The sequence below is a fragment of the Miniopterus schreibersii genome (genome assembly GCF_964146895.1).
Source record: "Miniopterus schreibersii genome assembly, chromosome: 2".
Lineage (NCBI taxonomy): Eukaryota > Metazoa > Chordata > Mammalia > Chiroptera > Miniopteridae > Miniopterus > Miniopterus schreibersii.
Genome location: NC_138102.1, coordinates 86,929,648 through 86,952,195, shown reverse-complemented (window position 1 = coordinate 86,952,195; position 22,548 = coordinate 86,929,648). Strand labels below are relative to the sequence as shown.

Sequence of the window (22,548 nt, the reverse complement as noted above, 5' to 3'; positions counted from 1 at the left end):
CATAAATGTCATGCCCTCCATAAGAACCTGAGGGGTCACCAATCCCAAGGCAGGGCTGGGAACTAGAAACTGGACAGGTTTGACTGCCTTTGTTATTATCTTTCAGAATTATACTGATTAAGTCAATTTATACTCCATAGCAATGTTCCCATTCTTAAAGTGCAAAACTAAAGTCTCAGAGGACTACTATAAGGAAAAAGTAGCCCTGGAATTAAGTAATATTCCAACTCAAACTAAAGTATAATTGCAAAGGAATAATATTCTGTTGTGAGGCAGAATCTAATTGGTAGGTAGAAGGAATAGCCTTCATAAATGCTGCATTTCATAAAGACCACTTGACAATTTAATAATGCAATATAATTATTCACCCACATGATTAAAATTCATGTTACTAACATAACACTGTAATGACTTCTATTTGATGGATATAGAAAAAACTGATTTCAGCATAAAATTTATTCAGACAGAATTTTTTCCCATGGGCCTGTAGGCTTCTCCCCAGAAGCTATCAAGTACTATATTTTATTTTAACTGCCTCTATCTTAGGACTGAATTTTGGGGGAATTATATACACCCTTTAAAATTAAAAAATATACATACTATTTAGGATGTATTATCAATCAGCTTGTTTTTTTCAGGAAATCAACAATTAAATCATTAGTCTTTAATTGGGATTTCTCTTTCTTTAGTTAGAAACCTGCTGGAGATTAATGACGCTTATAAAATAATTTATGACACTTTTTCTTTCTCAGAGGAAAAAAGGAGCCAACTGTCATAGCAAACAGACTCTAGATACAGGTGTAATATATTATATAAACATAGTTTAATATGCACTCATGGTTCTGAATTTTAGTGTTTTTTTTGTTGGTGTTGTCATTTTTCCTTCTCTGCTTCCCACCCTCTACACTTATTAAGACCAAAGAAAGGACAAATGATAACTTTATGTTAAGGTTGCAAGATCTAGGTCCTTAAGTTGGCTAGGAGAGTAATTATCCGCTGGAGGCTCACAGGGTCCTTCTAAAAGGAGAAAAAATGTTCTGACATTTAAGTCAGGCAACGTGATTAGGTGGAAACCTATTGCTGTCCTTAAAAGTGCAACATTCTGCTCCTCAGAAAGACTCCATTGTCCCTCTGCTACTTTTGTCAGTAGTTGGGGCATTAAAAACAAAACAAAACCAGAACAGAGAATGGGAAACAAAAGGTTATTAAAATGCAATTTATAGACATAAAATGGAATTAGAGGTGACATTTTAACGGTGGACTTCTTTCTTGAGAGCTAAGGGAGGGGAGGGAGGCATTATTAGATTTGCTCGGCTTGATGAAGAACCAATGACTAAGATGTCAGTTCCAATTTATTTTTCCTCATTTAATGCTGTTTATTATTTTAACCGATAATTTTCAAAATGCTTTAAAGTTCCTTTGCATTTTGCTCATGCAAATTGAGCATTTCAGTCTAATGAAACAAATCCATACTAATCAGGGTGAAAATAATTGTGGTAGTGGGAAGCTTAGTTCTAAAGCGACCTGTACACGAGGGCATTCCCAGACGCGGTGTTACAGGACACGGCCTGTAGATGGCAATAGAGAACTAGTACTAAGTAGCCATCTCCCCGGACTGAAAAAGAAGTTCAGGCCTTCATTCTCTAACAGCAAACATACTTTGATTTTTTTCCCCCTAAACAAAATGAAATGTACATTGTTTAAAAGATTAAAATCTCACATTGCTGTCCCATGAATACTGGGAGAGCCTGGTTTATAATAAGAATACCAAATCCTCCGAGTAGTGTTTAGTTTAAATGCCCGGAGCCCCGGCATCTGTTTGAAATGCCTCTGTGAATTTAGAAGTAAAAGCAGTCCTCAGCCTCGTAGCACTACCACACTTGGAAGCACTCATGTGCCCCTTGATAACAGTGTGCAGCTTGTCCTGTCATGGGCAGATGGGGGCACACAGCATGATTACTGTTTTTCAAATTTGGGGATGAATCTTTTAGATAGCCAAAGGCTAACATCTTATTCCAGGATGAGCGACTTAGAGAACTTAGCCTGTCTTCTAATTTATTGTACCTTTTGTTAATCATAAGCACTTAACTGTAATCTGCATTTTTAATATGCAATGGAAACTATTTTTTTAATTTTCTATATTTTCATAGAGAAAATTTACTGTTTTATACTATATCTTTTTAGTTCAGAAATGTAATTGATTTTTATTTATCTTTTTAAAGATTTGTTATTGATTTTTAGCGAGAGAGGAAGGGAAAGAGAGAAACATTGATATGAGAGCAATCAGCCGCCTCCTGCACATCCCCTACTGAGGATGGAGCCCGAAACCCAGGCATGTGCCCTGACTGGGAATCAAACCAGCAACCTTTCAGTGCACAGGATGATGCTCAACCAACTGAGCCACACCAGCCAGGGCCAGAAATGTAATTTATTTTTTAAGTCCAGCTCTGATTTTGAAGATTAACTCTTAAAGGAGGAAAAACCAAGCTGCTGTGATTATGGGAATTCAAAACTCAATTTTTTTCATCCTTTATTGCATATTTATGAAGCTCTCAAATTTAAGCCTGATGGGGTAAGATTTTCAGGGGTCCAATCTGCTTTCTCAAAGGTGGCTAAAGCTGATTTCAATATTTTATTTAATTGTAAAACATTTTCCATTTTATAGAATATAAAGAGGTGTTTATATCTTCTGAATTTGAGAGGACATTATTAAATGTGCATTCAAAAACTTGTTTGACAAATTAGATTTTTTTCTAACAAATGGCCTTTGAGTATTCATGAGGTATTAGTGTCTTTTCTTGCCTTTTTATTTTCAATGTGCAGATTTAGCATATTAGCTAGTCACCCCACAGAAGATGCATTGTAACTATATTTCCATGTATAGTCAATGAAGAACAGCTTGGTCTGGAGTCAATTCTTTAGCACAATGTCGATCCACTGAGTTGCCCCATTTCTCTCTGCTCAGCTGGACCACGGGTTTACCATCAAGAGATCAGGGTCTTTGGACTACTACCAACAACCAGGAATGTATTGGATAAGGTATGAGATGGTGCAGCTCAACAGTCAGTGTTTCCATGGCAACGTGCTGGCAGTCTCCATTAACCAGTTCCTTCAGTGGATAAACATGCTTTTGATTTGTTATCCAGTCCATATGCTGCTTTATCAGTTTCATTTTAATCTTGATTGAGATGCCACACCCCCTCATTCCTTTTTTTCACCCATTATTCACACTGACATTTGCCAGCTTTCTTTCCATTGCACATGCTCAGTATCAATTTTCCTTACAGTTAAAAGGACAGTATATTTAGTGTAAATGCCAAAGCATTTTCCTGATATTGCCAATTAAAGAATGATTTCTAGTGCTCTTCTGTCCCTTAAGGAATGGAACAACAATATTACCTTAATATATGTTCTATAGAAGTATATACTGTCATTTTAAAGTCATCAAGCCCTACCTTGAACCTATTAGATGAATGAAACAATGCATTTACACGTTAGTACTAGAAGCTCCTCCAAGTAGCAATGAGCTATAGAATGCATTGTGTGTGTTGATAAGCTTGTGTTTTCAAATTCTCCACCTTTTTGTTTTGCTTTGTTTTCATTTTATTGTTACCTCTCTCCCCCTGGAAATCCCTTTATGTATTAGCTATTGCATGGTTTATTTTTCAATATTCTGTAACTGTCAGATTACTTAGCTGGCTTATCTGCTCAAGCAAAAGGGACTATGGGAGATATTGATTTTTATTTTAACTGGGTTAAAATTCTATCCAATCGTTTTTCTGTTCCAGCCAACTCTCCTGGCATTTCCTGCAAGGGCATTGTTTGTGTCTCTTTAAGTTATCCACAGGCAGGATGGTTTTTGATGATGTGAGAAATGAACTCTGAGAAGCCCTAAGGAACTTTTCTCCATCTTAATGTTTCTGAAATGATTGCTCAGTAAAGCTCTACATCTTAGCATTTGCTAAGAAAAATTCCATTTGGTATGGCACTTGTTTCTCCCAAATGATGGAGCCTAGCTGCAGTAATGTGGTGGCTCTTGATATTATTTCATGGATTAGACTACTAAATTGTAAGGAAAGAAAAAGCAGAAAGAAAGAAGAAAAAAAGAAAGAAAGAAAGAAAAGAAAAGAAAGAAAGAAAGAAAGAAAGAAAGAAAGAAAGAAAGAAAGAAAGAAAGAAAGAAAGAAAGAAAGAGAAGAGAAGGAAGGAAGGAAGGAAGGAAGGAAGGAAGGAAGGAAGGAAGGAAGGAAGGAAGGAAGGAAGGAAGGAGAAATGTGTTTATATATATATATATATATATACACACAGGGTGGAGCAAAAGTAGGTTTACAGTTGTTTGTATGGAAAATAATACAATAATTAATAAATAATAATACAAGAATAAACCCTATTTCCTGTACTCACAACTACAAACTTACTTTTACCCCACCCTGTATTTATATATCATTCTAACCACCAATTATTCCTCCTAGTTTTTTTCTATAATTAGACACTCAAAACAAAGGATTTAGGGAAGAAGAAAAGGTCACACTTTGACAACTATCCAAATATATTATTATCATGACAATTTCTAAGTCTGTTTAAAGCAGGGAAATACCCAAACTTCAACAAAATATTTTAAAGTCTGTTTTACATTAAAAGGTTATTTGTATTTTCTAGATGGATATGTATGCAGGAGCTGCACATCAGCTTTTTCATTTACCTGAGTAAATTAGCTTTATAGATGTAGAAAGAGCTCTGTTTTATTTTCAACTTTCTTTGGGGGGTGGGGTGTTTGCTTAATAATATGTCACAATTTGTCATAATTTGCCTTTGTGAAGACTCTTCTTTCTGAATTTTTATGGGAAGATGATCTATCCATCTTTTACGTTTTACTGGAAGATAACATATATTCAGAAGAGAGTACATATCGTGAGTGAACATCTCAACAAATTTTCACAGACTGAACATGCCCCTTTAAATAGCACCCAGATCAGACACAGAATGTTTCTAGTCTAGTCCTCCCAACCCCTTCTTTGCCTCCAGGGCCCTTCCAGGAGGGTCACATAGCCCCATGGGTAAACACTGACCTGGACTCTATCTGCATTAATTAACTTTGCCTGGTTTTGTCCTTTATATAAATTGAATCACACCATTCTCCATCCTTTTTTGATTGTATGCCTCTGTTAGGCATACTAACCAAACATATATGAGTAAAGTTGATATACAATTAAAAATAGGCATCAAATATGTCTAATTACAGTTGTGCACATTTGTAGAACAAAAATTACACATATAAGTTAATCTAATTTGAAAAAAAAAACTTTAGAAAATTATATCACTAAATTTGTGGGATTAAGGATGGGAGCAAAACACACTGAGTAAACACAATAATTAATAAACGTAGCCAAGTATAAAAAGGCCATTTGACTAAAATCCTGGTGATGGTTCCATCAGCAGACAAAATGACACATCCCTGAATAATGGGCAGGAGCAGATGGGAGATAATGTCTTTTTTCTTTCGCCCATAAACTGCTCTGTTTTCCAGCTGGGGGGCAGTAACAACAATGTTTATAGTTAATTCTGTACAAAACAGTGCACCCAGTATGTAAAGCTAAATTGGAGACATGATGCTAAAATCTCATTGGCATATATACTTAATTAGGAAGTTTTATAATGCCATTTGGCCCTGGAACAAACTCCCTCTCCTCACTGATTGCAAATGCTTGCTTTTTTTCTCTACAGAAGTGGAAGCATTTGTTGAATCAAACCATGGTGACAGCCAACTCTCTTACGTAAACAATCATTACAGGCGAACATCCTCACTCCCAATCCTTATGTTTACAAGTACTCCTGGCTGTTTTTACTACTCTGGGCACAGCACTTGGGAGTCCCCCTTGCTTTTTGTAAAGCTGCTCACATCAAAGCATAGGCTGGAGAAATCACCTCTTCCTGGTGTCCAGAATTGTCATGTCCCTCTTAAATAGGCTTTTTGGTGATGGCAGAGAAATGGTGGGTGTGCATTTTCTTCTCTCCCCCCTTCATCCTCCCTCCTGTTAACAGAGAGCTGCTTCCTAGTTGTAGTCAGGGGAGCAGCATCCTGCTTGGCTGATTTTTCCAGAAAATCTTGCTCTTGTCACCCAGAGCCAAGATTTTCCAGAAAATCTTTCTCTTGTCACTCTACCAGGAATGAGCTGCCTGGGACATTCCACTCCCTCACGGCCCTGCTACAAACCACTGGCATACACCTTTCCGCTTTATATTTTCCCTTCCTGAGAATGTGTTCTTATCCAAAGAGGATGTGGTCACACACATTTCTGCCTTTCTCAAGTGAAGCTGTCACTGTGGCAGGTGCTATGGCCAATAACACATAGAGAATTCCTCCATCTTCTGCAGGAAGAATAAGGCAACAGCCAGAGCAGGGTAACCCAATTAAATAAAACAAATACCAAAACAAGACAGGGTAAAAATGATAAATAAGACAAAATGAGGAGGTGAGCTAGGACAAAAGAGTAGTTGAGTTCCCAGGCATGACGTGACTGCAATGTGCATATTGGATTGGAGCACCATCCTGAAGTAGTGAGTAATGAGGCAGAGCGGTGGAAGCAGTCCCAGTCTTTGCAAGGCTATTAAATGCTGTCATGCTCAGTTGTTAAAAGGAATGGGGTCAGTTAAATGTGTCTTGCTCAGCACAGGTTTGAAAAAAGGTTCCCGTGAAGGCAGAGAGGAACCACAGCCTGGAGTGAAAAGGGCTCCTCGGGGAATCTCAGCCAGCAGCCAGAGGCACACAGCAAGTTGCAAAGTGTTGCCGATCGCTTTGTGGAAAGCTGCCTTGGCCTTGCTCTGCCCATTGGGGAAGTACTCCCTGCTGAGTGTCAGAACACTGCCAGAAGAAGGGCAGATGCCATTGTTCTCAAAAGGGATTGACCACCCTCCCCCTACCCTGTAATAGAAAGTTTAACACATAGAAAAGGCATAGATTTAAACTTCAAAATCAGCCAAACTGTGATTATAGAGAAAAGTATCAGGAAACTATGATGCTAAAAAGTGAGTTATTAAGCCAAGAGGCTCAAAAGATGGGATATCTAGGTATTATAGTTCTACAAATGGTCACTGAAGGCAAAACAGAAAGTAAAACAGGCTGCTCACTGTTTGAGATTTCATTCTGTTTTATTTTCAGAGGCCCCTTAAGAGAGGATCTCAAGAATATATATATTTGTCTTTTTAAAATTTAACATACTTATTATTAGAAATTGCCATGGCATTCTAAGACATACTAATTAGGTGAAAACTGAAGTGAGATTCTGTACATTTTCCTGAGATTCTTGACTTAGTATTGATTGGAAATTTTGTGGTATCATTTATTTTGAGTGTTCTTCAGAATCTCTTTTTGACTTAAAGACATCTATGCTCTTTTCTATGCATCTATTCCTGCTATACTTTGACTCCAAGTGTTTCCAGTGATGTCCACTGAAGGATATAATAAGTGTAACGAAATGTAAGTGTGTAGGAAAGAATACGTTATTAAGAACTTAATCATAAGTATTGACACATTTATTCTATTAAAAAAGAGCGTAAATGTTAATACCTGGAAGTCAAACAATTCTTAAATATATGTCAAACACATGACACTTAGAGAAACAAGTTTTAAAAACTGAGATGAAATGAACTTGATTAAAAATTGGCAGCCCAGAGCACGTAGCATTTGCCTCTTTGGCTGTCTGGAAGCCCTGGTTTGGGATCCAGCTTGTCCTACTTCCTGCTATATGACCTTGGCCAAATTACATGTTCTTTCTCTGATTTTCAGTTTCCCCATAGATAAAAATGAGAAGAGTATTATCAACCTTCCAAATCTGGGGTGAAGATTAAGTGAGTTGCTTATGCAAAAGTGCCTTCATAGACCCCAGGGGGGACCCAGAAAAGATGACTTCTCAGGGTTTCCCTTACTTCCAAGAAAAATTATCTATACTTGAGACAGATTTTCCTGAGAAAGATCGATCTCTTTCCAGATCAAAGTAATTGTTATTAAAGTAGAACCATGAACTTTTTTGATGCTCTGATTGGGGTAAACTGCTGATATTATTCATAAGTATTTATGGCATTACATTTTACTTAAAGGAGGCTACAGCCAAAAATCCTGATGAATTATAAGTTTAAAATGTTATCCTCTAAGGCAAGGATTGGCAAACTATAGTCAATAAGCCAAATCTGTTTTTGTAAATAAAGTTTTATTGGAACACAGCCACACCCATTTATTTATAAGTTTTCTATACTGTTTTTGCCCTACAGCAGCAAAGTGAAGTAGCTGTGTCAAAGAACCATATGGCCTGCAAATCCTAAAATATTAATTATTTTGCCTTTCCAGAAGTTCTTCAACTCTTGTTCTAGAGGAAAAATGTTTCCAAATTAAAAGGCACCACCCAGTAGGCTTGTTAAAAACTGTATCTCCACCACCTCCTGGAATACCTGGCACATAGTAGAGCCTCCATAAATATTTGTTAATTATTTAATAAATGATTCAACTTTCCAATGAAGGGGAAGTTGATATAGAGGATAAATGTGTTTTTGAAGAGTTTGGGATAAATTAAAGTTTGGACAATGAAATTCCATGAGATGCTTTAGAATAGCATCCCATTTATAGCAACCCAAGAGTAAGTCTTTTGGCAAAGCAAAAAATTGTTTTTGTAATGAAAGAAGTTACTCCCTAACTTACCTGCTTAGTAAGTTCTGAATTTTCATAGATTTATCTTAAGATAAACTACATCTGTGGTGTTCTCTCGTTTGATAGGATGATGAAGGGAAAACAGCATGGCAGCTCAACTTAGCTTCGACTATAAGAAAATCAGGGGCTACAGGGCAGAGGAAACACATGATCTTTGTCCTACAGAAGCCTGAGTTCAAGAAGTGGCTATGATTTTAACCTTCTAATGAGAGGCCATTATAAAGCAAGGGAAATTTGGAAGTCTATAAATAAACAGATCAACAGCAGGAGCCTCCTATAAGAAATGGCAGAGAATTGTGGGTGCAGCTCTGCCCAGGGAACCGATGATTCACATTTAAGAGAGTTGCACCTTAAAAATAGCTTACCAGGCCACTAGGTTTCATTCCATGAGGCCTCCTTTTGCCATTTTAATGGTCACTTCCACTTTAGGGAAATACCATGTCATATATCTAGATACTTGCACTTCCTGGCGAGACCCCAAAAGGATATTAAAGCAAAACAAAATAATCTTAATAACCATGGCAATAAGCCAAATAAAATGAGGAGGGTGGATATTTCAATCGATTTGTCAGTTTAATTTTACTAGCAAGCCAAACATTTCTGAAGTGTCAAGCAAGTTGTAACTCAGTCCCTGCAGAGTGAAGGAAAGGGCTCCTGAGATGAATGCCGTGGCCTCAGCCATTCCACCTCCCAGGGAGTATGAATAATGGATGGGATAAAGGCAACATGTACAAAATTGTTCTTTTATTAATGAAATGAAGACTATTTGTGATGGTTAGCAATAAATTAAGAAAAGCAAAAAGGAAAAGCAGTCAAAGTGTGCCCCCGAAAAATGCAATTATTTAAATCCAATAATGATCGTCATGACAGAAAACACTGCCTCACAACTTCAATGAGGTGCATCTCTTGCCAGTCCTGCACATGCTGCAGAACAGAAGTGTTTTTGATCCATAGACTGAAAGGCCTATTGTTGGGTAAAAGAAAAAGATAACCCATTATAGTAGGCTGACGGAGATATTAAGCATATTCCTAGTATTTTATAGGTGAAAGTTTCCCTAGGGAACTATACCCCTCTTCCCTGTGGACTGGGAAATTCGGGCTCTGTGGTTAGGAAACATGTCCATGGCCACATAATTACCTGAGCTAGGATAAAAAGCTTGTTCTCCTGACTTCTCCCTACTGCTGCTTCCAAAGCGGGTTAAGCTAAGGCTACCAGACAAGACAAGTATTACAGTGATGGAAGGCACAGACCAGCAAAAACAAAGCTAATGCTCCAGTTCACATTTGTGGTTCATTTCTGACCTTCCTCTCCCATGCTTTATTTTTCCTTTAACATCATATAGATATACCAGATGGCTAATGTCCTATATATTTATGCTGATTTTCAAATTTAATGTTAGAAATAAGGACTTACAATATTTGAGTACTATGTGGAGCATATAGTGTTATTTCACTGTAATAAAAGGGGCCACTGACCCAATTCAGTAGATGTATCTATTGGTGGAATAAATTTCCTTGGTATTAGGCAAGCACTGTCTTTTCTTTATTCATGCCTAGTCTTACAGCAGTCACAAAAACATGATAGATATTAATTTCTCTAAGATTTCCAACTACTATGTATGCAGCTACCTGAGTTGCTAAGGTTATGACTTTATTTTACCACTCTTCAGTTTTCACACTTGATCTAGCAGCCTTTAAGGAGACTGTGTTAACCAAGGTTTTACAGCCTGAGTAGAGATATGCAGTGTTTCTTCTGTGTAGGACAGGTGTATATTAGTTTCTCTATATCATTTTATTTGATATTTATTCTGTTTACCAGTATCCTCAGTCCACTCTTATTCAGTCAACTATTTATTCTGTTTACCAGTATCCTCAGTCCACTCTTATTTAGCTATGCCCAGTACATAGTATAGCAGTCGTTAATGAGTACATTTTTAAGTAACTAGATTAGAGCATTATATTTAGTTACTACTGGTAAACTCCATAATCTTAAGAGATTTTTTGCTCACCTCTAACCTATGATAATTAACACCAAAATATGATAATGCTGGCTTCATATTCTCTTTGAGCTCTTAATGAAGTGATAACTTTCTGAGGAAACACTTGGGAATTCTACTGCAAGTCCATTCACATTGGTGCCAACAGAGGTATAAACCATAAGGAAAATAACTGATAAAATAATAAGCCTGCTAGGACGTCTTAAGTTTTAAGGTCATATCAAAGTGATACCTGAGGACAAACTTACAGAGATAGACATTAGGGAGGCGAGACCTTATTTGCTTGATATCTGGGAATTTTTTTGTGGTTGATAAAGAGGAAAGCAGCCTTTCAGAAATGTTAGAAAGGGCTCAGATTTTACATTTGTGATGCAGCACTTCAGGAAAAATCTTACATTTTGAATGCTTTTAACGGGGAAAATTATATTTAAAAATTATGTAATAGCACATTGTTCTATTTTCTTGGTTAATTTATCTGTTCTGAACTACATATGGGGCTACAGAATTCAGTTGTAAAATTTAACCTGCAAATAATTTTATAGCCACAATTAAAATTCTAAAGATTTTATATATTACAATGCTTACTGTGATAAATAATTGGACTGCAATAAGTGGTTGCAAATAAATAAATATATGAATATAAGTGAATTTTAACTTTAATGTAAACATTCAATCATATCTGATATATAAATCATATTTTTAAATATTGGTTCATAATACTTTTAACTTCTTATTCTTTTGTATTAAAGAGTTGTTTTGGGTTCTATTTGTTGTTATTCAGAAAGTACATAGTCATCTAAAATAATTTAATTCTGTATTAATTAAAAAATATTTAATAAGTCCCTAATATGTGTTCCACAGCCTGCTAGGCATTCTGAAAATGCAAAGGAGTTTCAGGTTGTACCACAGAGGAGCTTGTGTGTTATTTGGGGAATAAGCACAGAAAAGATAATAGAGGCCCTGTGCACAATAAGTGACAAAAGTTTGGTCAAAACAATGATTGCCTGAGGAATTTGGAAAGAAAAAGGGTGATATGGAAGGTGAAATTTGATTAAACCTGGGAAAATGGATAAATCTGAGTAGGCAAGGAGGAGGAAAGGTAATTTCAAGTTGATGAACACCTTGAGCCAAGATATAGAGGTGAGCATGATTAAAGCACATTCACAGATATACCCAGTAGTACTGTTTTGATTGCAAGTAAAGAAAACCCAAACCCAACTGGCTTCAGCAAAAAGAAAATTTGTTATTTTATAAAATCTGGAAGGTCCAAAGGTTGGGTCTGGCTTTAATGATTGATAAGTCAGAGTTTGGTGTCTTTTCATCCCTCTACTCTGCCTTCCTGTGTTGGCTTTAGTTGGAGCTTCACGTGGTACCAGGGTGTAGGAAGCAGCTACCATCCTTCAAAAATTGGGATTCATTATAAATATGAAGTCCAAGCAAAAGTCTCTCCTTATGTCCTGTTAGCTGGGTTGGGTGCCCATCCTGCCAGTCATAGGTATTGAGGAATGCAATAAGCTCAGGTTTGCTCCTGGGTCACCAACCCACCTGGCCCCATCTCAGAGGTGGGGGTAGGGTCACCTTCACTGGATCCATAGAGTATGGCTGTGAAGGATGTTCAAAAAGAAACTGAGGCATGGTTAACCCTAGACAAAGTAAATGGATGTTGTGCAAGAAAAGCAAATGAATAAAAGTAAGTATGCTGATGTTATGGGATGATTTTGAATAATAACAGGAACTAAACACTGGAAATTTTTATTGTAAGCATGTTGTGAAATGGACTTTATAAGGAATTCTAAATAAATCAGACCTGAGGAAAATTGACCTGTCAGCTGCATGTACAATGGACTGGGGGTTGGATGCTCAGGAGGGAAATACTGTGACCTCTGTTGCACTTTCCTATATTTCAAAAGCCACAGCCTTTGTAGAATATCTGTTGTGTGTTATAAACTGTGGACAGCACAGAGAGGATGCCCAAGACTTTACCTTGCCCTCCATAGCATATACAATGTGGCAAAGAAAACAGTGAGTTTAGAGTCAATTATGGTGTAAGTAGGTTAACAGTGATAACAGTACCAGGTTTCAAGGGAACACAGGAAAGGAAGACGTTCTTAAAATGAGCCACAGTCCATGGAGCTGGAAGTAGAGTGAGTAGGAGCCTAAGGAGGAGAAGGCTGTGGACAATGACATCCTCTGGAACATCTTTGAGAGCAAGTCAGTTGGGAGTCCTAAACATTAATTGGTTAGCATTTGAGAATGTTGCAAGGATCTGGGTGAGTAGGAAATTGCCTCTCTGTCATCAGACCCAGGGCTCCCTAGGAGTTTACAGGTCCAGAATGGGATTGTACACACGGTGGACCCTGGTGTGCAGACTCTGAGAGAAGATCTGAGGTCATCAGCATGGGAAAGCCTGGTCTTTTGACCTTTGATGCCAAAGTGTTTTCTCCTCAGCTCACTCTGGTTGGGGCAGAGAAGGAGTGAGCTATGGGAGTGCAGTGGCTCCATTTTATTCTTTTCCATTGGACTTCAGAGTAAATGGGAAGAAATTACTTGGGCCTCTTGCAGGAGAACTCAGTTCTTTTCATAGCAATGAGATATGGTGAAGTCTTTCCACATGCCTGCGCCTCAGTTCCCTGGCCTGGAAAGGCAAAGCATTGAACAAAGACTACTTTATAAATTCTCTTTCAAGTCTTTAAGTCTATAAATCCAACAGAAACAACCATTATACCCTTATTCCCTGACATGTGATCATGACATAATAGTTTCCAAAAATAACTGGTGAGCCAGTGCACCTAAAGACACAGGGGCATTTGAGCACCAGGGATCACCTACAAAGGTGAGGAGTTATAAAGCTGCTAACTAGAGAAATTGGCAGGGGTGGTGAGAACTGACCACTTAAAAAGGACAGGGCAAGGGTTCTCTAGGCAGAGGGACAACTAAGGAAGAGAATAGGATTGACCTTATAATGATGTAGGGAAATGAAAGAAAAACTGAGGAGAATGGGAATGGGACCATCCAAGCATAAACTCAGCACTGTCACCAGCTTCTGCATGAATTTGATTATGGTACTTATAGAAAAAGGGCTTATTTCAGTGGCTTGATATAATTGAGTAAGTTATGGGAGATGAAGTTAATATGGAGAAGGTGCCAATGGGGAGAGGGGTGAAGTACTCTGAGATAAGTTCTAATGCTTCATCTTGCATTGACCTGCAGTTACTTAATTTTAAAACATTGTCTTACATCAAATTGTAAAGAAAAAAAACCTGTCCATTTCTGGGAATCTTAGCCATGTAGGAAGCATTTGTGCATCCATCTTTACCTACTGAAACTCTGGGAGGGTGGGAAGGCATTAAGCCCGCTCCTCATTTAACTGAGAACTGAGTGAATGGTTCATACAGCTAGTGATGGACAGAGCAGGACTCAAAATCCCTGACTACAAGCCTGGTGTGCTTTTCTTTCCCACATCAGAAAGGCTCAGTTCACTAGTCAATATTCAGTCCAATGCCAAGTACTTTTTTCTTCCTCAAGAAGGTAGAAATAGGGATATTTTTTATGAGCAAGAGAAGAGTTTATATTACTCTTGAATTAACTACAGAATGGTTTTTATGTAAGCCAGACTAAAGACATGTCTGTTTTTTACAAACATTCATTTCTACACAGATATGTTCAGTTTGCTTCGAAAGCAAAATACCATGTGTTGTGACTTTACAGTGTTTTAAATAAAGTTAGGAATTTGGGTTTATGATGCTGAAAATAACATAAAATCAGTGGGCATAATACCAAGAACTATATATATATGAGGGTCCTTAAAATTTTGACAAGTAGAAGAATGAAACATTGACATTTCAACAAACCAGTTATTGAACTATTGTATTAATAACCTAGTGAAATGAGAAGTGAATTATTAAAATTTATCTTCCTCATTGAGACTATAAAACTGTTATTCAGTTTTGGGATAGTTTTTAAGGCAGCATAGCTCAACCTAACGAAGCCATTTACTATATTGGTTATACACACTACCTCTCTTTCCCTCTTTATTAGTTCATTTTGGAACTTTGATTGCCCTACTTTAGATCTAAGATTGCTCTCATGCTATACTGCAGTTGTATGAGGGGCTTAGTTTTCACTTTGTTCTCAGAACCAGGCTAGCTATAAATTTATCTCTGTTCTTTGAAGAAGCTAATAGTAAATTTTCAAGAGGAAAAATGGTGGTATATATCCCTGTAGAGGAAAAGTAATCTCTTAAAAGCAGAATAACCTCCAGGCTACGTCTTTTTAAAGAGGGACTTTGAAACAAGGATGCCTTCAGCTTTTATAAGTGTTTTATATTTTTCTTCAGGCTTTGTACCTGCTCTTCTGCTCTCTGTGTAAGGTTTTTCTGTAATGACCCCATTCCTCCCACACCCATTAAATCTGTAATGAAGTCATGCCATTCCAAGTTCTGATGTCATAATAGCTTCCAGAGCTGTGGCTGGATCATACAGCCTAGAGATCGTCTGAGGTTCCTCAGGAAAATGAGGCCTAGAGACCAGGAGCTGGAATACCCACAGAACTGAATCTGCTTCATAAATCACCACATACTATGATGAAAATGAACTTTGTAAAGTAAAATCCTTGGAAAGGTTTCCATTTGGTTTAATTGCACTCAAACAGTTTTCAATTTCAGGCATTGGTTTCATTAAAATTAAAACAATTCTTCCAGGAGATTCAGCCACACTCCTCATCAGCAGATAATAAGATAGTTTAGAATGAGAAGGTGCTACAATAACAGAATGAGCTTGTGACTCTGTTTCCATGTCTGACAACTTCCATCATTTTTATCTTTATTATACAGTTGCCTTGAGCTAAATGTTGATGAATGAGGCTTGCCTGGCGTCCTCACACGTCAGACACACAGGCCTGGGGCTCCCATTTACCAGGGCTCTCCAGCTGGCCAGTGAGCCACCAGAAATAACAGATGTGGAGTTAGGGAAAGTCTGAGGAGGGTTGGAGAGGGGTTGAACCCATGACATCATCTATCCTGTCTGTGCCTGCTGATGTCATGATCAGGCTCTCCTAGGAGCTACATCTTGGGGAGCAGAAAGCTCCCCAACAGTGGTAATTGTTGTCAACAAAACTAAGCCATAATGGACAGGTTAACTTGGCCAGTATATTTTTCTGACCTCAGAAAGTTTCAGAAAGAGTTTCTTGAGCCTTTTCCTTTGGCCTAATTGTCCTCTTTCTCATTTTATGCCCCTGCTAGACCACCGCTCTTGATAAGGAGAGGCAGGTTTTCCGACGAAGACGCAACCAGGATGTGAGGAACCGATACAAGGCACAGCCGGCTCCGCCTGAACTCAACTCAGAATCTGAAGACTACTCCCCAAGCTCATCTGAGACTGTTCGCTCCCCAAACTCACCCTTTTAATAAGACCCTTTTACTGGAAGTCCTAGCTTAACCCTTTGAGACTCTGAGATTTCCCCCCAAATTTATGTAAAACAGTTTCATCTGATCTATCTAGTACTCAGAAAGAGAAAGTGTGCTTTCTGGTATATTTGTAGCAATTTCCCTTTGCTGAATGAGATGATATGTTGTTTGTGAAGATGGCAACCTGCTGCAAATAGGGTCCTCAAAGGGTTAAGTCTACTTTGCAACTTTTTAAAACTTAAAAACAATGAATTTTTTCATCAGTCAAGCTAGGTTCTGCAGTGTGTAATAAGCACATGTTAACCCTCTGAGTGCATTGACTGTGGAGACCCCTTGGGGAAATTTTCAGGCTTTTGGATGTACAGACATGTTTCTTGATTTTGCTGAAGATCTAGGGGTGTTTTTAGTTGTGGAGACATCTAGACAAGAAAGGCACTTAGAATGACATCTTGCTTGTCCTTTTTAGTGTGTTTAGATCATGGCAGGTTTATAACTTAGGCATAAGCACCCCTCTTTCTTCTTCACAATCCTATTAAGAAAGGGGCTTTTTTTGTTAGAGGTATGACTGTCAGCTGCCATGAGTCCTGCATCCCAAGTGGAGGAAACTGGGTCTGTGGCAAACAGCCTAGCCCACAAAAAAGATGGTACCCCCTTCCCCAAACTGTCTCCATATGAAGATGTGCTGATGTTGCCCCAGAAACGCTGCTTCCACATCAGCTGCTGCTAGTGCCAGCATAGACCCTCAGGAAGTCACACACCTTGTCTTGTGCTCAGTGAAGGAGGGTCTGCCTGCTCAGTATGAAACACCTACAGAAAAGGAAAAACTGGTAGAAAAGAGCAATAAATTGCCAGGTGCTCTATAGGGGTGGAATTTCAAACAGAAAGAGGAAACAAGATCCTGGTCTTTTTCTCACCTGCTTCTTCATGCACTGCTGTCATCAGTGTGAAATCCATCTAGAGTATCAAATCCATACAAAGGAGTTCTAGGACATAGGGGACTAGAGGAAAAGTGCTTTGCAAGGTGGCCAAGGAGAAAGAATAGTGAGAAAACAATCTAGAATACTTTTTAAATGGGTTTTAAGGAAATAAAACTGAGAAGATCGTTTCCTGTGCACCTTTATGTTTCCTATATATAATCTCCCAGGAAGAACAGGAGAACTGGAAGATACCTTGAAGATAAAACTTCCATTCCTTAAGATGCCCTTTTTATATACGGATCTTCAGCTATCCAGAGGGACATGTTATTTTTCTCTCTATGGGTCAAGTCTTGTCTGAGACCTGAATTTTCACTCCTGTTAAAAAATCTTTCTCCCTAGCCCTGTGTCTCCATTGAGTTTCTTCTGGAATGTGTCTCATTTCAGAACAGGGGCCTCCTGTACATTACTACAATACTTAGAAAAGAGGCTAGCCTTGGTGTTTTGGAGACAGGCCCAACTCAAATGCTCTCCTAAGGTTTGCTCAACTTTGTGATCCAGGAGACAGCCAACAAGTGATGATGTCTTATAAAATTTGCACATGGATGGCTGAACAGCACTTATTGTCTCTGTTTTGAATATACTTCAATATCTGAAGGTCTTTGATCCTTCCTATAGTCAGTTCTTTATTTTCAAATACACATTGGTCTTCAATTGCTTTTTACTCTTTAACTCATAAATTATGGAGTATATTAATATAGATTTTAAGGTCATAACATGTCATGATTGTTGCAGTACAGTTCCCTCAATTTTTTGCTCTTCTACATTTAGGTTTATTTCTTTGGTCTGACATATAAACAGTAAATTATTTATTAAGAGCTTTCCGCCAGGCCAGCGTGATTCAGTGGTTGAACATCAACCTATGATCCAGGAGATCAAGGTTCGATTCCTGATCAAGGCACATGCTCAGGTTGCGGGCTTGATCCTCAGTGTGGGCATGCAGGAGGCAGCTGATCAATGACTCTCTCATCTTTGATGTTTCTCTCTCTCCCTCTCCCTTCCTCTCTCTGAAATCAATAAAGACATATTTAAAAAAAAAAGTTTTCCCCCTTTTAGAGAGTCCTGAAATGATAACATACAACTTCACAAAGTAGCACAACTCAGTCAGGTTTTGGGGTGGGAGGAGAGGGCAGAATACCAGAAATTAATGCTTTTTCTAGAACTATAAAGCAAAGCACTATTCTAAGTAACACTCGAGTAGCCATATAACTTGGCCTCAATTCTAAGTGTGCGACTATGAAGAATCTTATGGGCAGAGACCTACCTGCAGTAGATTGTCACTTTCTTTTCTTTCTCTGATTTACTGCTTTTCCCTTGAACATTATATGCATTGCTACAGCGTTTAGTGTACAGAACTTACAGTGTATGGCTCAGACCTCTTTCTATCCAAGTCTTGGGACACTGTGGACCAACCACATGAAGCTATGGAGTGTTTCCCGGCACACTGCTGAGAGCAGCTCGGAAGAATGCAGGGCCTATTCATCATGGGGAGCCCAATGCGTTGCTGTAGAATTTGTGATCTATGCTGAATAAACAGTGGTATGTGACCTGTCAAGTAGAAATATTGAGTAATCAGATGGAATTCAATCTTTTCAGCATCAAGCTATCAAGATCCTGAATGTCAGAGATGTACTCAGAGGGTTAACAAACAAGCACAAGGCATGCTGATTACATTGGTATATCCAGACTGCTTTGCTTTTAGCCGGTCCTTTCTGATTTTTTTCATGACATTCTTGGGATAGTTCAAGTTTTAAATAACTAAGTAGTGGTGTTCTTTAAGGAATTTCTATAACCAAATTGATCTTATTTTTTCTTCACTTCATCATCGAATAAATATGTACCATTATGGCAGTGTGCCTCTGTAATTATCAATTTAATCATTGCCACAAGTATTTCCATATTTTTTCTAAATATTCAATATAGTTCTTATGGTGGTAGTCTGGTGATGGGGACTCTTTCCTTTATTAACACATGACCGGCCATATGGTATTTTCAAGGGAATTTTAAGATTCAACTTTTTAGTTCAGTAGTAGACTAAGAAAGAATGTCTTCATAACTTGCATTGTGTAAATCATCTCTGTAGATGACAACTGTTTACATTAATGAACACTTTTTTTTACATTGTAGCAGAAATCATTTTATTCATCACAATCAATGAATATGTGATTTGTTTCAAATCATTAGGAGGAAAAGTAAGATTTCAGTCATTAAAAATGTTTTTTAAAGTAGCCCTCATCTAACTTACACATGGTGCATATTAAAATAAGCAGAGAAAAAATGCAAATAAACTACTGAAAATGCTTGGCGTTTTGTATTCCCTGATACCTCGTGCAACCTATTCAGTGACCCCCTGGGTTGTGGTTAACAGCCCCCTCAGATATTGTTGAAAGAAAGCAATATATCCATAAATGAAAGCTAAAATTGCAATCCTTTACCCTTTGAAGCATATTTCAGTTGGAAAAAACAGGAAAGAAAAATTGGCTTAGCTTAGAGGGTCAGGGAGCTACCATGTCACCAAGGATCAAGCACATTAAATCATGGTGGTTTGCCGGCCAAGGGCACCCATTAGACAACTCTATCCTCCTGCTGTAGTGCAATTGTGCTTGAGGGAGAGCTTTCTTAATATTATTTTGTTGCCTGCTAGCCCTTCTCAGGGTAAGAATCTGTCGAATTTCTGTGATAAACTACTTTCAAAGGTTTTTAATTTGACCATAAAAAGGTGTGCCCCAGGCTGGTTTGCTCTAGAGGGCCTGTGTCAGAGTGAAGGTTCACTTCCTTCCCTTCTCTGCCCAATTCTCCTGAGAAAATGGCAACAACAAAATCTGGTATGTCTTTTTCTTCACTGTGATTTCAGAATTTTGGAAAGCACCAAGATCCAAGATGGTAGTTTTAATGTAATTATTCATTTGGATGTGGGTTTCAAAAAAATAATGATTCACTTAGCATACATTGTAGATAACGTATCTTTTCTATAATTTGTAAATCACTAAATTTTTAAATGCTACATGATTTTTTGTCCAATCAAAAATTTCTAAAAACTTGAAATTGGTCGGTTCAAAGGTTAGCTCTTCCTGCGTGTTGTCTGCCACTTGTATTAGGAGTTGGGAAAAATGCTCTCAGATGAATCTTTACTTTGCATGCTGTGATAGAGGGTCAGATATATGCTTCTTTGGGAAACATGGATTTCTTTACTTAATCATCAAGTTTCATAAAGCCAGTCTAGTCTATTAGAGAAAATAGTGATTCAAAACACTCTAAAATTAACATTTTTGTCAATTCAGATATGAAAAGAAGAGTGCCAATTAACACACTTTAAACTTTTTTTGTTTAAAAGCAAGTAAATCAACAACACACTAAACATTTGACCCCTGCAAATGTGCTTTTAAAATTGGCTCAATGGTGCTTATACATGAAACAGTTACAAATGGGGTCCAAGGACTGTCACAGGAATTTTTAATTTGTATGTAATTACATACTTGAGGTGGAGGTGCTTCTAAGCCAATCTTCTACTTTTTAATATTTCAAATATGCAATCATACATTGAGTAACATTAAAGGTCTTAAACTGGTGAGAAAAAGGAAATTCAATGTAGAGGCTTAGGATGACTCTGGTTGGTGTGGGCTTTTTGTCCCCTTAGTTTTGTCCCCCCACAGCACCCCCATTTCTGCTGCTGTTGTTGGGCTTCAACACTGAAGTTGCAGTGATCAGTTCTCAGTGAGGGAGTTTCTGACTGGCAGGTGTTTTGATCATGAGGTTTACAATATCTTGCTTGCCCTTGGAGACAAGTGAAAGATCTCATTTCATTATTTTTCCCTAAAGGAAAAGCAATCTCTACAATTAAACCAAACCTGCAAATTTCCTCAACATTCTTTTTAGGTCAACTGAAAGGAGACACTTAATGTTGCTTCAATGTAAAATTGTATATTTTTGTCTGTGATATACTTTATTAATTTAAAGTAAATAATAGTTCTACAAGCCTTCACTGTTGGTATTAAGAGAAAGTAGGACTTTAAAAGTGATGATAAAGATCCTATAATGTCAATTCATTCCAGTCCAATTCAATGTGGTAAGAAAAAGACCTTGAAGTTCCTAGGGACAATTTTTCACTTGCTATTGACATTAATCTTTGAAGTATTCTCAGAAAAAAAAAGAAAAAAAAAGAAATTGAAACTGGTCCAAGGTTAAAGTCATAGCCTCGATAACTTTTCTAAAAATTTTATTAGGAAATTAATAATAGCATTTTTCATTCTAGCTGAAAGAAAATTATTAAAGGATTTAGTTAAGTGTGAAATTAAATAATATTTTGTTCATGCATACTAAAAAGATGAATTGAAATAAGTTTCTGAAAGATTTCAATTTGGTTCAAGAAAAAAGTTCAATGTTTCCTTTGAAAATACTGAATTTATCAATTGCATGGATCAGATGGCATAAGTTAATTTTTGATTTTGAGAATCTTAATGAAATAACTTTTAAATGATTTGTATCCATCATTAAAGCTAAAATGAGATCCAATTTTTTCCTAATCTCTCAGTTTAAGCTAATAAATGTAGGTTAATGTGGAATGGAGTCATCTGTGATATATTATGTTCACTTATCAGCTGAGCTTTTTTGATGTTGCCTGTTTTTATGTAAAACATGTTCTTAAAGTTAATAAAATAATAGTACTTGGTGTATGAACTACTATATAATACCTTAGCTGCGGTGTCCATCCTCAGTTCACTTTGCCATGATGGAATAAAATTTCACTTTAGTTCAATTCATAACTGACACATTCAGTCCACAAAGGAATAACCCAGCTGTGTTCTTGGGGAGAATTTTCTCTATGCAAGGCTTTAAAAATTAGTCATGCAGCCAGAATGTAGTTTTCCCACATGTCCTCCATGGCAGGGTATATATTTCATGAGCATAATTCAAAAACAACTATTCCAAAAATGCCCCTTTTCATATATTACCTTCCTGCCTGGGCAGGATAAACACAAAGAAATAAAATACAACTCAGCCCTATTTTATCCTTCAACCTATGTGCACAAGCTCTCCAGAGAAGTGGGTCGTTATATCCACTAACCTGCAATTAGCTATCATTTTTATAGCAATTTCCCATCAGGCATTCCATGTGCAATATTGACCTTAGAGAAAATTGCAAAATGGCACAAAGGAATAAAGTTCTTTTTTCTGTGAGTTTTTCAATGCTAGGAGATTGAGAAGTCAGCCAACAAAAGTGATTGCCTGTCTTCTGGTGTCCTATGAAGGTGCCAGAATGTCTCCAGGAGCTTGTAACATTAGCAGTTACCTTCCCTGCCATCTACATGCTGCTGCCACGGTGACTGTTTTCCCTTTTGCTCCTCATAAGTGAAATCCAGGAGTCCTTTCCAGGCTCTAAGGCATCTGCTGTGAAACAATAGCTAAAGTGATTGCTTCCTAACAGACATTACCTTGTTTTATGAGGCTGGCAACTCTGCCAAAAACCTGCCA

General features: G+C 37.6%; 1 protein-coding gene across 8 annotated transcripts in view; it reads left to right on the top strand.

Annotated features, from left to right (window-relative positions):
- DCLK1 (doublecortin like kinase 1) overlaps positions 1-21,217 on the top strand; it is a 430,094-nt gene extending 408,877 nt beyond the window's left edge. For 5 of the 8 annotated variants that reach the window (XM_081129413.1, XM_081129415.1, XM_081129411.1 and 2 more), the window contains one exon: positions 15,938-21,209. In XM_081129413.1, coding sequence (XP_080985539.1) covers positions 15,938-16,102 — 165 coding nt within the window. In that variant the 3' untranslated portion in view covers positions 16,103-21,209. Of the gene's footprint in view, positions 1-2,965; positions 3,040-15,937 lie in introns of all 8 variants that reach the window. The other 3 variants (XM_081129414.1, XM_081129418.1, XM_081129419.1) reach the window with 1 other exon arrangement.
- The last annotated feature ends 1,331 nt before the right edge of the window (positions 21,218-22,548 follow it).